The sequence below is a fragment of the Arvicanthis niloticus genome, chromosome 2 (genome assembly GCF_011762505.2).
Source record: "Arvicanthis niloticus isolate mArvNil1 chromosome 2, mArvNil1.pat.X, whole genome shotgun sequence".
Lineage (NCBI taxonomy): Eukaryota > Metazoa > Chordata > Mammalia > Rodentia > Muridae > Arvicanthis > Arvicanthis niloticus.
Window position 1 is genome coordinate 65921644 of NC_047659.1, and position 15846 is coordinate 65937489.

A 15846-nucleotide genomic window follows, 5' to 3' on the forward strand; every position below is an offset into this window, starting at 1 on the left:
TCTTCCTCCTTTGGTAGTGTCTGTCCACACCAGGAACAGCATAATTTGTAGGGGTTTTATGCCAGTGCCCAAGGGCTGGTTTATGGGTTTATTTTTCTCTGGGGCTGCTGAGTCCAGGAGGCTGAGTGCCCACCCTTATCATTTACTGCAGAAATGTATGGAGATGAAGAACACCATCCTGGCACGGCAGAAGGAGATGCGCAGCTCCCTGGACAAGGTGAAACAGCTCATCCGCCTCATCCATGGCATTGACCTCTCCAAACCTGTAGACTCTGAGGCCACTGTGGGGGCCCTCTCCAATGGCCCAGACTGCACCCCCCCTGCCAACGCCGCCTCCACACCCGCCCCTTCCCCCTCCTCGCAGAGCTGTACAGCGAACTGTAACCAGGGGGAAGAGACTAAATAACAGAGCCCTCAAGGAGATGCCACAGTCCTGGTGGCGAGGAGACTCTAGAAGAGCAAAGCCGGATTGCTTCTGGAAAGTACAGAGTTCTTTTGGTTCTTTGGTTCCAGAGAGAGAGAAGATGCTTGTGCCAGGTGGCACCCGAGTTTGCCAATTGATTCTTGTTATTCTGTGTGTACATGCAGAGACTGGACCACGTTACATGAAGTAGTGCCAGCTGGAGGTTCTTAGCCAGCACCATGCCAAGTGACATAATATATTACTCTCTCTATTATACACCAGTGTGTGCCTGCAGCAGCCTCCACAGCCACGGTGGGTTCGTTTTTGTTTTGTTGGGTGGGGAGCAGGGACGGGCAGAGGGAGGAGAGCAGGTTTCAGATCCTTACTGGGAGCCGTTTGTTTAGGTAGAAAAGACAAGTCCAAAGAGTGTGTGGGCTTTCCTGTTCCTAAACGTTTCACTACCATAAAACCAAAAAACAAAAAAAAAGTAAAGAAAAAAAGAAAAAAAAGGAAATAGAGATTTAACTAACCCAGTGCCCAGAAGAGGGACGGGAAGGGCTGGGAGGGGCAAGGGTGGGAAAGTATATGACATAAGCAGTATTTAACGTTCCTGGAGGGGCCTAGTGCAAGAGGAGAGCCCGGCCCCTCCCCAGCTCGCCCCGCCCACAGCCTCCTGCAGCCCCGCCCCCCTGCTTGGTGTAGTGCACAGCCCAGGTGGTTCCCGCCTTGCTAAGCAGGGAAGGGAGGGTGCGGTGAGAGTGGTAAGGAGGGAGGAAGGCGAATCAGAGGTTTTACTTGAAAACAAGCTCCACCCCTTTTCTATATTTATAAGAAGAGAAGGTTCTGAGCAGAAAGCACGACCCAGGTGTGTGTGAATGGAGACGACCCTTTTCTCTTCTTCAAGTTTTTGTTTCTGTTCTTGTTTTGTTTAAACAAAGTTTTGTTGTTTATTTTACCTTTTTTATTTCTTTTATTTTTTTTGATAACAAGAACTAAAATAAGGAATAGAAAGGCTGTTTTCAGGCTGACGGTCCTGTTGAGGGTAGCGAGACCTTGCATGATAGAGTAGACGTCATAGTGTCAAGTGAGGTCGGTGAGTCTGTGTGCGTTCCGTGTCATCAGTCAGGCACTGTTCTGGTTTGTTTCTTTTTTTTATTTTTTGGTTTTGTTTTCTGGTTCTGATTTTTTTGTTTTTTCATGCAAGGGCAAAAAAAAAAAAAAAATCTTTGTACCTGGGGAAAACAACAACTTTTTTTTAATTAAAAAGGAAAATAAAAGATATTGAGGTCTTCCTAGTGTTACTTAAATTAAGATCAAGGTAAGAAACATTGTAAAAATTACAAAAGTGCTATTTGTTTCCTAAAAACGGTGATTTCTATTAAAAAAGGTGTCAGAACTGGAGAAACTGCTGTGTAGTTACAGTTTTTTAGCACAGAGCCTGCTGATCCTGATGACGTTGTGCTGTGTTGTGTCTATAGACTGGTGCACCAGTCTGCGGAAGGGCCAGGGCCTCCCACCTCCTCCCTCCTCAGACTTGCTGTCTCCTTGGTACAGGGATCTCATCTCCTGTGTTTGAAGCCAAAACGGAATGAGCATAGTGTCAGTGCGTCCCCACGGTCTCAGGCCTTGCTAGAAGGCAGGCTGGTGCCCACCCAGACCTTCCCTTGGTGCTGCTCTGTCTTACAGCCACCAGCATTACTTACGCCTGGGGGGGGGGGGCCTCGGGGACTGACCAGTGAGGCTCCTCACTGCCTGTGTACCTGGCCTCCGGGAGGGTATGAGGTGCAGGCTGGCTGCATTAGGGGGTAGATGCCTTGAGGGTCCATATGTCTCTGAGAGCCCAGGTAGCCTTCAAGTCCATCTTTTGTTGAAGAGAGAGGGCTAAAGCTCTCGCAGACGTCTGCTAGCCCCGAGGTCAGAGTTCACTCCCATTTCACTCCCATGCTTCCTGGGTGTTCCTGAGCCAGATTCACTATGCTTGCCCTGTATGGCCTATGGTAGACTTTTCTTCTTAGAAAAATGGGGTTCTGAAAGGCTCTCTACTCATCTCTCCGACAATACCACAGTGAAAGTAACTCTCTGAGATGCATGTTCCCACTGGAAACCTTTATCTGTTACATGTCCTTGAGTGAAGGGACAGAGGCCTAGGCTCTGCCCCAGGTCTGAGAACAGCATCTCTCTGGGGCCCACTAGGCTCCCAAGTTTAGGAGTAGCAGGAAAGACCCCTTTGCTTCTTCCTTGCCCAGTTAGGTCCAGGGAAAAAGAGCTGGATCCTGACAGAAACTAGAACAGACAAGAGGTACTTGTGAGAGAGAGAGTGAGGTCCATCCACACTAGCCACCTATTCATCTTCCCAGCGTTTGAGAAGAGGGGTCTCAGCTTCAGGCCTCTGGCTTTGGGTTGACTGAGGGGAGCGGAGAAAAGCCCTGTTTTCTTATTTAGGCTCTAAGGTGCTGTCTAGTTAGCGGGAGTCGGAGATGCCCGGACTAGTTAGAGGGATCTTTGGCAGAGGATCAGAGACCAGCAGCAGGCTGATCTCCTGTCTCGGCTCCTCCATCCTGCCAAACCCCTGGGCCTGTAGGCTGGGGCTTGGCACACAATGCCTACCTGTGATAGGAAGAGGTTGACAAGCCATCAACAATCACCCCAGGCCTTTGCTCCAGAAGAGCTGCTGGTGACAGCGCAGGACCTGAGCAGCACAGACTCCCAGCCTCTGACGTTTAGAGAAGAGCTGCTTTGAGTCGGCTGGAGTGAAGTAAAGAATGTAGCCCTGCTCCAGCCTCCACGGTGGGCTTTGCCCCTTCCTTCTCCCTGCCCTTATCTCTGTCAGCACAGAGCTCCTTTCTGTCCCCTTAGACCTGTGAGTACCTGTGACCACCTGGACATACACACATGCTGCCCCCAAGCCTTCATCTTCCCTATCATGTGTTGATCTCACAGCCACCTGTGTAAGGCTCACTAGCATGGCAGTCACTTTGGAGGGCCTTGGACTAGGAGTCCCTGTGTCCCCAGGATCAGGCTGGCAGGTGCGGGCTGTAGAGGTCAGCACCATCGCCTTTCTCTCCTGAAGGGTCCTCTTTCTTTCTGAGCCCCTGTCTTGTCTGCCTCCACTAAGCTCGACCAGTTCTCATTTTTCCTTGCTTATCTGGCTTTGAGAATTAAGCCTGCCGATGGTACCCTTCCGGAAAGACTCAGAAGCAGTCCCTGAATGGCTTTACCTGGGTGGGGCCTGCCTCTACAGCCAGTGACAACCACCAGGCAGCCTCCAGCTGGCCTCCATCTTAGTGATTGACATCTTCTTAGGGCCACCTCTCTTGCTGCTGCTTCCTGCCTCATGCCCATCGGTGTTAAGGGTACATGTGTACCCAGCACTGCCCGAGTGACTCTATTTCCAGCTGTCTGTCTGCACCTACAGCTGCCTCTCTGCCACCTCTCTGATGCTTCTGATGCTTCCTCTTAGGGCTATTGGAGCCTTCTTGACTCTCACCACCAGCCCCCCTCCCTCCAGCTCACAACCTTTAAAAGGCCTCTTCCCTTCAGGCCCTTCTTTGGTATGGACCTTACCTAACTAAAGGGCTGAACTCTTGAGGACACTCCTCCCAGGGGCAGGAGTAGGATGGACCAGTGGCCCTTTTCTGGACTCCGGGGGTTCTACAGACCCCATGGCTTCTGTTGAATGCAGGCTACTTTGCTCTGTGTTAATGACTGTGGCCCTTGTCCCACCCCTCATCCCAGCACCCTTGGCAGAAAATAGGAGTATCGTTTCTCATCCTGCCTTCCGCTGGTGCTCCTGGTCAGCTCCTCCCCAAGAAGGAAATAGGTGACTCCCAGGGAAGGTTCCACTGGTCCTCTCCAGGGAATGAAGAGTCCTACATGGCAGCCTTGGCCCCTGCACCCCTCTCCAGTGTTCTTGCTCTTAGCCCAGGGTGAGTTGCAGTCAGGTGGGTGGGCTGAGCAGACCAGAAGTCAGCGAGCTCCGCACAGAGCCAGCCAGACCCAGTCTTGTCTGTGTCCATGCCCTTTGTGACTTCAGTCTTGGTAGAATTTGTATTTGGAGTTTTGTGCTTCAGAGTTTCTGTTTTGTTCGTTTGGTTTTTGTTTTGAGGGGGTGGGGGGTACAGAGCAGCCGATCAATTTGTATTTATTTATTTTAACATTTTACTAAATAAAGCCAAATAAAGCCTCTCAGCCTCTTAGTGTTGAGTTTGGGGCTGGGGTGGGAAAGTGTGCACAAGAGTCTCTATCTCTCTGGGCAGTGGTGGCGCACACCTTTGATCCCAGCACTTGGGAGGCAGAGGCAGGCGGATTTCTGAGTTCAAGGCCAGCCTGGTTTCCAGGACAGCCAGGTCTACACAGAGAAAAACCCTGTCTCGAAAAACAAAAAACAAAAAAACCAAACAAACAAACAAAAAGCCTCCATCCCTAGCCTGTGGCCCTTGAGGGGTCAAACTGGAAGATCCCAGTGCCCAGTGATGCCCTCAGACCCTAAAGGTGCCTGTGATTCTCCAGCCAGAGCACAAAAGCAAAACCAAACACAAAAACATGCTTTTTAAAACTTTATTGTGGGGCTAGAAAGAAATGAGGACCTGGGTTGGTCCCCAGCACTTACATGGTGGCTCACAATCACCTGTAATTCCACTTCCAGGGGATCTAAAGCCCTCTCGCCACATACACACAGACAAAACACACATAAGATAACAATTTTTTAAAAAATTTATTATGTAAATTAGAACTAGCCCCAAACCAGCTGAGGCAAAGGAGGGCTGGAGCCCAGTGTGGAACAGCAACAGAAGGAACCAGGACCCCCACAATGTTCCACTCTAGCCCTTCTGACAAAAACTTTAAATAATTTAAATAGCAACAAGGGTGGGAACCCAACAGGGTTCTCCAGTTTCTACAGGGAATGTGTGTGTAAGCCATAGCCAGGGGCAGCCTGGCAAGCTCAGGCTCGGCTTCGGGACAGCTGCAGGGCAGTGAGGTATTTTAGGGCTGCAGACCCATAGCGCCTTGACAAGTCCTGGTGGAACTCCTCCTTGAGAGCCTGCAGACAGTCACGGTAGGTGGGGCTGGAGCGGAAGCGGGAGATGTCCAGACTTGGAGCGTGGGGCAAGTGGATAGAGAAGGCCTCAGGAAGTACCAGGAATTCATATTCCTGTAAGAACAGGGACAGAAGCCAGGGCTGAACTGGGGAGTCACAAGTAGGGCCAAAATGGAAGCTTGCACCATGACCCAATAGGAAGTGGCAGACCACAGCCAGGACAATAAGGTGCCTTCCTTACCTGAGCATCCAGCTCTATGATGTGGGCCACCTTGTTCCAGCCAAATCCCACAAAGCGAGGATCATAGCGGGGACAGTCACGGGGTACCACCACATAGGGTTCATAGTGAGCTGACCACTGCACACGGTATGGTGCCTGGGCTTCCCGCCAGCGGGAATAGTCTGTGGATGCGTGACCCTGTGGCCACTCATGGTACCTGTGTAACAGGATGAGGTGGAAGCAGGGAGTAGGGGGTTGTGAGCTCAGGGGGGCCCCAGCATGGGGACAGCAGGGCAGAACATGGCCTCTCTTACCTAAAGGTGTGGAGGGAGCCAGCATCCAGTAAAGTCAACAGCTCTGCCTTAGATTTCGGGAAACTGAAACGGTAGTGCAGGGTCTCAAACGCAGGCACCACCAAAGCAGCCTTCCGCCGACCGCCCAGCTCCAACTGCTCAATAGAAGCCCTGGGGAGAAGCATGTGGACATTCAGCCCAGGGTCTTACCCCTGCTGAGCCGCAGCCCCACCTTCCAGGTAGCCAACTCTGCTGTCTTAGGTAGCCTTGCCACACAGAAACTGCTGTTTGAAATAGGGCATTACCTTCATGACTCAGTAGCAGCCCAAAGAAAAGCCCAAGATAAGCCCCACTTTGTGGAAGCCACTGAGTCCCAGAAAGAAACAGCAACCTAGGGTTCCGAAAACATTCTGACCATCATAGCATATACCCCAAATGCTGTCCCTCTCCCATCCTCCAGGCCTACCTGAGGTAGTCATAGAGGGAGTAGGCAGGTAAGAAGTCAATATCACTGAGGAAGACGTAGGGTGTGAGAGCCTGGGCCAAGGCCACATTGCGGAGCTGGTTGACCGGATAGAGGGGACCGTCCCGGTACACTACATGGTAGGCCACATCCTTCCTCACAGAGAGCACTGGCGACATGTCCACGAAATGCAGGAATTGCTGAGCCTCTGCATCTGTCAGGTACAAGGCCAGGCTCATGGGGCCTGGCCAGTGCCTGCACAAGGCTTCCAGCATCTGCAGCCTGGAGTGAAGTGGGTAGTCAGCCCTACTCGGGCTGTGCACAGAAGCCCAAGGACGGCTAGAACTCTTCCCCAATGTTAGCTGCTGGAGAGCTCCCTCCTGTGACTAAGCACCTTACAAGCACACAGGGCTGGTCTTTTTTAATCCTCACAACTACCCCTGGGTGGGTATATCTACATTTGACAGCTGGGCAAACCAGAAGCCTGAAATGCTGAGGCTTATTCGTGGTCCCCCAGCACAGAACAAGAACAGTTCTAGGCATCAGAAAGATGCCTAGCCCAAGATTCCAAAGCCCAAGCGTTTCCCCATCATATCCAATGTCTCCAACTTCTGGGACTCTTCCAGGGACTAGCAGCTCACTACCGAATCATCCATCAGGCTACCAGATAAAATCATTCTCTCAAATGCTAAGTCTCAGACTTTGCCATGCTACCTGAAGCTACCCTCTACACCCTCACCGGTCCATAGAGAGTTGGGCCACCAAGGTGACATCGTGAGGCTGGGGAGGCGGCGGCTGGTAGGACAGAAAGGTGATGTGCACCCGGTGCACAGTGAGCTGCTGTTGGCGGAACTCAAAGCAGGGCTCTTCCTCATCCAGCTGTGCTAGGGCCTGTTGCAACTGAGCAGGGTTCCAGGAAGGAAAGAATGACATGCCCTCCAGTACAGAGGGGCCAGACCTTCTAAAGACAAGCCAGTGTGGCCCCGTCTCACCTGCTCAGCCCCAGGAGGGAAGTGGTTGGGGCATCCAAAGGGCTCCCTACGCAGCAGTTTCCCATCATAGCCCAGGAAGGTCAAGTGCAGACTACGGAAGAACTCTGCATGCTTGTTCTTCACTTGAAGCTTCTTTGGTGAATTCCAGTGGATCACCTGGCCCCGGAAGGTATCCGCAGTGGGTGAGAAGAATGAGAGAGCAAGGGAGTGGTCAGTGTTTCTGGTGGCCCCTGCCCTGTGCTTTCCACCCCCTCCCTCTCCATCCTGCAGTCTTCACTCACTTTGAGGTCAGCTGCTTCCAAGTAGCAGCGCTCAGCCAGAGTGTGGTCTGACAGCTGCACGTTCCAGACACAGGGCAGGGGATGCACCAGCTCGGGATGCTCCTTGATGACCGCATTGAAGATGTCCTAGGCAGTGACAGACACCTCAGTCCCCAGCCTGCCCCTCAGTTCTGCTCCCACAAAGACTCCTCCAGACCTGGTCAGCCAAGGAAGTGGCCGTTTGAGTCAGCAGCTCTCGTTTGGCTGTCAGCTTCCACACCTGCTCCCAGCCGGTTTGCTGTAGCCTGTCCAGCCATAGCAGGATGACGCCTGCCAACAGGGAGAGAGGTTGCCATGCCCACCAGGGACATCCAGATCCATCCCAAGTCTTTTGAAATGTTAGTTTTGTAGTATGGGGGTGGGGAGGGAGCCTGAACCCTCTTACATTGGAGACAGCCTATCACTGAACTACACCCCTAGCCTTTTTTTTTTTAATTTTATTTTGAGGAACTGAAGAGACGGATACATGATTAAAAACACTTGCTCTTGCAGAGGACCCAGGTTCGAGCCCCAGAACCCACATGGTGACTCACAGCCCTCATTTGAGAGGATTCGGTACCCTTTCTGACCTCTACTGGTTGCAGGCATGCATGCAGTGCACATACATACAGACAGACTAATTTTTTTTTTTTTTTTTTTTTTTTTTTGGTTCTTCGAGACAGGGTTTCTCTGTGTAGCCCTGGCTGTCCTGGAACTCACTCTGTAGACCAGGCTGGCCTCGAACTCCTAAATCCGCCTGCCTCTGCCTCCCAAGTGCTGGGATTAAAGGCGTGCGCCACCACTGCCCAGCAGACTAAACTTTAAAAGACACAAGTCTTTTTTTAAAAAGTATTATTTTGAAAGAGGATCTCACTAAGTCTCTCAGACTGGACTCACACTTGCAATCTTCCTGCCTCAGCCTCCCAAGAGGCAACACCACACCAGGCTGCAAGTTCTGAATTGTGCAGGTGGTCATGTGTCACCCAATGGTGCTTTGGTCAATACTATAAAGCACACACTACGGGTGGTACATGATTAAATGAATTAAAAAGCCACCAGCGAGGGCTGGGGTGTGTGGCTCAGTTGTAGTGCTTGTCTGTCGTGCATAAAAGCCCTGGCTTATGGCCCCCACATGGCATAAACCAGGGAGCATACACCTGCAGTTAGCACTGGGGAGGCAGAGGCAGGATGATCAGAAGTTCAAGGTCATCCTCAGGTACATAGTTAAGTTCAAAGACAGACTGGATGCATGCGTCCTTGTCAAACCAACCAACCAACCAACCTACTACTACTTAGTATTTTTCCTATATGCTTTTTCCAGTCTCAGCTATACAAACACTTGCCATTGAATTACAGCTGCCTACCTGTCTGTCAGTAGACACTCAATCCAGTAACATGCCTGGTATTCCCATACCACACCACAGCCTGGAGAAGAGCAGGCTATCCCATCTGGGTGTGTGTAAACATACCCTATGGTGTTTGCACAGCAACAAAAGTGCCTAATGGTAAATCCCTCAGAATCTGTCCAAATTGTTAACACAGGACTACATTTTCTGATGGTTCAGACAAAATCTCCCATAATTCCCTTGGGTAGAGAGGAGCAGTATACGCCAAGCTCACAGAAACCTCCCCACACACTCTCTCACATGTGGCAACGGCAGGGCTATTGCAACTCTTCCCATGATATGGATGGGAAAACAGAGCCTCAAAGGGAACAATGAGCTGGCCACAGCCATTTGGTACAGACACAAAGGCAGGAGGGTTCTCTTCACCTACTGTCCAGTCCACAGCACTGGCAGAGTTCTTTTGGGGGGCTTCCTAGCATTCTGTGCCCCGCCCCACCCTGAGGCCCACAGCCCATCCTGCCTCCCTCACCACTGTCCCACCTGTGTTAAATCCCCTGCCCAAGGCAGGCCAGGGCCTATGGTTCTTCCAGAGGTTGCCCAGGTACCAGTCGCTCTGGTTCTCCACGAGACCGACCACCTGCTTGTCTGGGAGGGGAGGGTGGGAGGGAGCTGCCTAGGGATGTGGGCTCAGGGATAGTCCAGAGCAGGGGCCTGGGGAAGCTGGGGAAGGGACAGGCTGGGGCAGGGTTGCAGGTGTCTCACCAGAAAAGTGACCAAAGAATGCCCAGAGCTCCACAATGTCAGAGGAGAAAGTGACATCAGTGTCCAGGACAATGACTCGGGCCAGGCTGAGAGGCAGGATGCTGGGAAGCACTAGCTTCATTAGCCCATATAGGCCAGAGTAGTGCTTGTTGGGGATCCAGGAAACCAGGGGCTGTCCGGAGGAGGGGGAGAACATAGCAAGTGGCACAGCTGAAGGTGGCCATTGCCCCCAAAAGGATGAAAGATTTCAGCTCCAGGAGGTCTGGTAGGGCAGAGTCTCTCTTCTCCCACCACCCACTGCTGGAAGAAGAGGGTAGGCCTAGCTGGGCCAGAGCAGAGGGGGAGACTCCTTCCTGCCTTGAGCTCCTCAGCATCGTAGAAGCTGACCACCACAGCTGGCACCATCCATGTTCGGAAGAGTGTCTCCAGTATGTTTCGGGCTATGGCATCAGTTATCAGGTGGAGGTGCAGTGGATTTTTCCTTTTGGTGGAGAAAGTTAGCCTGACATGGCTGTACAGGAACAATACAGGATTTTCCTTCCCAACAGTAGGAAGCCCTGTCTCCTACAAGGAGCCCTTGGGAATGTTCTGATGGGACCCTTCATAAGAAACTTCAGTTTCCTCAGCATAGGTGAGGAAACTCAGAACAGTGGTGCTTTGTTATGGATAGGCTCTTGACCCTCATCCAGGCCTGTCTGTACCTGTAGAATAGCACGGACTTCATTAGGGTGACAATCTCTCGGCTGGAGTTGTATCCGGCACACACGACAGCCACATGCAACATCTGGGGAGGGGACACCTAGGTCAGCAGCAGCCCTCAACTTCTACTAGCTAGCTTAGCCATCAGTGTAGCTACACCTAGCATCTGAGCGGGGTGGAGAAAAAGGGGTGCCTAGATGCAACGCCTAAATTTCACAAGCGAGGAATCTGAGAACAGGAGTGGAGGGCGTGCGTTGCAAGCGTCCTCAGGCGTCCCAGCTCGGTAGCCAGATGTCAGGTGCTGTGATTCCCACAAATGCTTAGATGGTTGGACTGGGGGCCAGGAAACTCGGGGGTGGCAGCACTTGGCACAACTACCTCGCACTTGGGTGGCAGTAGAAGCTGCGGGCTGGAGGCGGAGAGGTTGCGGCTCCCGTACAGGTCTCCATCGAGGGTGGCAGTTGTGCCTAGTCCATCTGAAAAGACACGTGGCGTGAACAGGCAGTGGTCACACGGGATCCCCTCTTTTTCTTCCCAGCTCCGGCGCTCACACTCCGGGTCACGGCCGAACAAGAAGAAGCCAATCACTAGCAGCAGCAGCAGCAGCAACACAGCGACCCCCATTGCCCGGGGGCGCCCTCGGGGCAGCATGGCTGTCTGTGGGACTCAGGGCGGGGTGCGACCCCGGGCTGCGGGCTCCATCACCAACCCTGCGGACCAAGGACCAGAGGAAGATCAGCGATGGACCGCGGGGCCCGACCGCTGCTCGCCCTGCTACACAGCTGCCGGCCTCACCTGCTCCAGTGGCTCCGGGAAGGCCCAGTTCCTCTTCAGCAGCGCAGACCCAGACCGAATCGCTACCTAGCCCCGCCCCCAACCTGGGCTCAGGTTTCACCTTTGCTTGGCTGAGCTGGAAGAGGCGGGGAGACCCCCGCCGGGCCCGCCCCTGCAACGCACCATCTGGGAACCTTCCACCCCTTTTAGGGTGGTTTTACATGAAGGCACTGGGAGGGCTGAAGGCTATGGGGACAGCTACCCAGAGTGGTCCTGTGCCCGCTACCTGTACCTTCCTGGCTCTGGGACCCCATTCCTCCCCCTAAGGGGAGGGACCGATGACTCGGAGAATCAAAGAATTGGCGAACACGCCGCAGAAGTCTGGGAGGCTGAGGGTAGTGGGGATGGGATAGGAATGTCTGGCCCAGGGGTTAGGGACACCTGCTCAATTCGACGATAGGAGGCTGGGCCTGCTAGGGACACCTGTAGCCTGCGCGTCCTCCCTGGCCCTTAGCCCTACCCAGAAGCGGAATGAAAGATGCGGGCACTGCGTCCTTTTGCAGGCCACCTCCCCTCCAGCACGAGAGCTGGCAAAGAGCCTCACTGCTGCCGGGGCAGGACCATGCATCCCCCACCCTTGTCTGGAAAGCTGTGATTGTGCCGGGCTCCAAGGGCTGGATTTTTCCCTCCCTCTCCTCTCCACCCCTCAGTGGGCCTCCTGCACGCCTTTTGCCCTGTAAGGGGTGCAGGGAGCGCTGGGTTGTGAAGAAGCCCCGTCATGGTTGGTTGAGCGCACACAGAGTGCGCCCTGAGCACTTGTTTGCCAAGTCTTTGCTTAGGTAATCTTCACATCACCCGCAGGACACAAGATGAGTTTGTCTCTGAAGAGCGAAAGGAACCCACCTACAGCCTTTGGCTACTTGTTATGGCAGGCAGCCCTCTACTGCTCCTGCAGACTCCCAGCTGCGGCTGCTTTCTCGGCTGCCTTAAGGGTTTTCTACCTCAGGACCTGCCCCTGCCCTTCCTTCTTCCTGGAATGTAGTTTTGTCTACATCTCTTACTTATTTTCCCAGGTCCTCAAGGGAAGCTGAAGTCGCCTGTTTATTCTGGGGGTAGCCCCCACCCCCACCTCCACACACATTCTAGGTGTTCAGTGTGCTGTGGAAACTAGATGGAAGCTTGGGCCTGCCCTCTAAGGTAAGGGCCTCACCAGGGGCTCAAGTTGGGCCTGTTAGCCCAGGGTCCAGTATAAAGTCAGGCAGTAGCCTGGGGCTAGCTCCTCCCGGGAGTGATCTGAATGCCTTTCTCTGGGAGATGGGGGGCGGGGGGAGATCAGCTTGTGGGTCTTTAGAGGTTGCTATGGAAACCGAAAGCTGCCTCTTGTACTTTTCAGAATTAAGAGAAAACCCTGGTGTGCAGGGCTTTGAGTCGTGGGAGTCAAAATGTGAAGGAGCAGCAGGCAGGGTCACAGGCAGAGCCTAGACCAAGCTAAGTCTTCCATAAAGAGACGTGAGCTAGTGGAGATACTGCCTCTGTACATCTCACTGTTGTCACTCCTCGTGTCGATCCTGTGGAAACTTCAGCACTGTGGGTGGGATAGTGAAAGGAAGAGCAGAAATAGCTGCTGGACCCTCAAGAAGCCCTTTGGGAGTCTTCAGAGGAAAGGGAAACCCAAGCGAGCCTAGTCCTTAGACGCTGAGACACGACCCACCCCCCTTTTGAGCCAGCTCTGCCCAGGACTTTACTCTGTGACCTTGGACCTGTCCTGCACCCTCTCTAGGCTTCTGCTGTCCTCAGCTGTGCCTGTCCAACTGGTCTTTCTTCTCCCCGTAGTTTGGGACACACTGAAGGTGTAAGGACCCAGCACAATTTATCCAGAGGCCTTTGCAGCCCAGCCTTTGCAGCCTAGCCTTGCCGCCAGGTCCAGGCAGGAATCCAAGAGGGAGGGGCCTTCTTCCAGCCTGCCAAGCCTGCACACACACCTCTGCTCTTTGTCTCTGGAGTCTAATCGGCCTTCAGATCTAGAGAAAAAAGTTCAGGTAGCTCTGTTGCTGCCAGCCTGGCTGGACCAAGTCCCCTCTCCTGGAGAGAAGGGCCCTTCACTGTTGGGGTGAAGTGGGAGTATGGAGGTGGGAGGTGGTGTACCACTCTGTCCTCTGGGCCTCTCTTTCCTCCCGAGAACAAAAGACCATCTGATGAAATCTTGCACCTAAGTACTTACCCGCATGTACAGATAAGTACAAACACATACACCTTCACTTCAGCTGCAGCAGAGGGTTGGAGGGGTGGGTGGCTCAAAAGGTAGTAAACTCATTGAAGTCCTGAGGCCAGTTCCTAAGGCAAGCTTGCCTCATCATGTCTTGGATCCTTCTGGGATGACACTGCCATAAGCCTTTTGGTCAGGGCCTTGCTGTGCTACCTAAGATAAGAAGTTGGGCCTTGGGAGGCAGAGGCAGGTGGATTTCTGAGTTCGAGGCCAGCCTGGTCTACAGAGTGAGTCCAAGACAGCCAGAACTACACAGAGAAACCCTGTCTCGAAAACAAACAAACAAACAAACAAACAAACAAAAAAGTTGGGCCATGTTGGGCTTCATCTGTGGAAGAGTTCCCACCAATCAGACAAGACTGATACATGACTTACTTTTCTCATGGCTGTGACAAAAGAAACACCTGGCAGAGTAAGCTCAGGTAGGTATTTATTTTGGTTCACAGTTTAAGGGTACAATGCATCATAGTGGGGAAAGCGGTGGTCCCAGAAGCCAGCAGCAGCTGGCCACATTGTATCCACAGTCAGGAAACGGAGACCACGCGGGTGCTCAGTTTGCTTTCTTCTTCACTCAGCTCAGGACTATAATCCAAGGGGTAAGGAAACAAACATCCAGACTGAGGCCTCTGGATTCAATGTTTCTAGAAACACACCCATGGATATGGTTCCATAGCCCGGGAGGTATGTTTCTGTGTGACTCTAAACCAACCAAGCCGACAATAAAGACTGAACCATCACAATCACCAGCAGGATGAGGAGCATGTGGAGGCCTCAGGACAGGGTGAAAAAAAAAAAATGATGTCCCCGGTTCCCATATCACAGACTCTTCTGAGACTCACGAATCCTTTCCTGACACTGGCATGAATGTGGTTGGCAACAATGGAAGCATGGCTCCTCACTGATCAAAGAAAGGGAAGGAAGGAAGTGGAGGTGTGTTGTGACTTCCTTTTGCCTGTGCTTCTTAAAATGCCCCGGCTCTGGCTCAGAAGAAAGCATTCCATTCATGACCAGATACAGCAGGCACTTTAAAACTTAACTTAAATTTGATTTTTAAAATCAAAGTTTTACTCTAGCCCAGGCTAACCTGGAACTCACCACATGGGAGAAGCTGCCTTTGAACTTGCAGCCATCCTCTTGACTCTCCCTCTCGAGTGCTTGCTGGAATTACTTTCAGTGATGTGGCACTATGTCCATTTTTTTATTGTAAAATTTATTTCACTGTATGCATATGAATTGGCCTGCGTGTCTTTATGTATATTCACATGTGTGCCTGCAGAAATCATAAGAAGGCATTGAATGCCCTAAAACCGGAATTGTGAATGGTTGTGAGCCACCATGTGGGTTCTGCACAAGAACAAGTGCTCTTTTATCCAAGCCATCTCTCTAGCATCATGCCCAGCTTTTAAAAAGATTCCTGAATGAGCATTTCTTAACCCTAATCCATCTCTCCAGTAGCCTTCTGAGAATTTTTATTAGTGTATATTACTTGTACAAAACAATGTGCTTCGCCTTTTGTGCTGGTACATGCTTTTGATTCTGGCACTTGGGAGGCCAACGTAGGCAGATCTCAATGCATTTGAGGCCAGCCAGGGGTACACAATAAGATCCTGTTTCAAAACAAGCAAACCAAAATAATGGGCTTCCTTATAACGTTTTCGTACATGCATTTAATGTACTGTATGGACATAATTGGGCATATTCTGTCCTTGTCTGGAGATAATATCTAGTAAGCTATTAAATAAATGTTTTACTATTCTTTGTACACCATAAATTCGCGGGCGGAGTCCGCAATGGCGCAGACTTGCCAAGCCCCCTCTTCCCACAGCCAATCAACAGCCTCCCAGGAACGTTTCCCTCCCTCCACTTCTCCAGCACCTTGACTCTAGCAGCATTTCAGTTCGGTTCAGGAATGGATCCTCAGGAGTTACCACCAACTCTTGGGGCCCAGCTTGAGAGCCTGGAGGTGCATCTAAGGGCCAGAAAACGCTGGGATTCGTTCCGAGTTCAAGGTCCAATTCGTGCCCAAGTAATTTTGTAGATGAGGAAACCCGAGGTGCAGATCAGGGAAGCTAAAGAGCAGGGTCATCCCTAAACGGGGAGCAGAAGGATAGGCCAGGGTGTTTTCTGCGTTAGGTAGTCAATCGGGTTCGGATTTTGGGGGCCCACATGTTCTGAACGAGCTGAAGCCGAAGCCACTGCCCTAAATCTGCTGGCTAGGTTTGCCTCAGTTTCCCCGGCACTGGTTTTTGTGAAAAACTGGAGAATGGCGGCTGCCGAGACCCATTCACGAC

General features: G+C 52.1%; 2 protein-coding genes across 33 annotated transcripts in view; one reads left to right on the top strand and one right to left on the bottom strand.

Annotated features, from left to right (window-relative positions):
• Phf21a (PHD finger protein 21A) overlaps positions 1–4591 on the top strand; it is a 174608-nt gene extending 170017 nt beyond the window's left edge. For all 25 annotated transcript variants that reach the window (XM_076929284.1, XM_076929281.1, XM_034496761.2 and 22 more), the window contains one exon: positions 152–4591. In XM_076929284.1, coding sequence (XP_076785399.1) covers positions 152–406 — 255 coding nt within the window. In that variant the 3' untranslated portion in view covers positions 407–4591. The remainder of the gene's footprint in view (positions 1–151) is intronic.
• Positions 4592–5098: 507 nt separating this feature from the next.
• On the bottom strand, positions 5099–12348 carry Large2 (LARGE xylosyl- and glucuronyltransferase 2). 8 transcript variants are annotated; one of them, XM_034495221.2, is made up of 15 exons: positions 11311–12338; positions 11067–11225; positions 10891–10991; positions 10518–10600; positions 10174–10297; positions 9817–9988; positions 9595–9699; positions 7887–7999; positions 7691–7816; positions 7410–7565; positions 7157–7317; positions 6421–6699; positions 5976–6125; positions 5683–5878; positions 5099–5555 (listed from the first exon to the last, which is right to left on the bottom strand). In XM_034495221.2, exons 2-15 carry the CDS (start codon positions 11164–11166, stop codon positions 5346–5348), a joined length of 2076 nt encoding a protein of 691 aa, XP_034351112.1. In that variant the 5' UTR covers positions 11167–11225; positions 11311–12338; the 3' UTR covers positions 5099–5345. The 8 variants fall into 8 exon arrangements, with proteins under 8 accessions (XP_034351112.1, XP_034351113.1, XP_076785403.1 ...); XM_034495222.2 differs by having other exon boundaries at positions 10894–10991; positions 11311–12334; XM_076929288.1 differs by having other exon boundaries at positions 10894–11225; positions 11311–12348.
• Between the last annotated feature and the right edge of the window lie 3498 nt (positions 12349–15846).

Excerpts from the sequence above, each read along its gene's own strand:
- Large2 (XM_076929288.1), bottom strand. The coding sequence starts at position 11,166 with ATGCTGCCCCGAGGGCGCCCCCGGGCAATGGGGGTCGCTGTGTTGCTG. Across the intron at positions 10,298-10,517 it reads AAGTCCGTGCTATTCTACAG|GAAAAATCCACTGCACCTCC; the intron begins GTACAGACAGGC and ends CTCCACCAAAAG. Across the intron at positions 9,989-10,173 it reads ACGATGCTGAGGAGCTCAAG|CCCCTGGTTTCCTGGATCCC; the intron begins GCAGGAAGGAGT and ends TCCTCCGGACAG.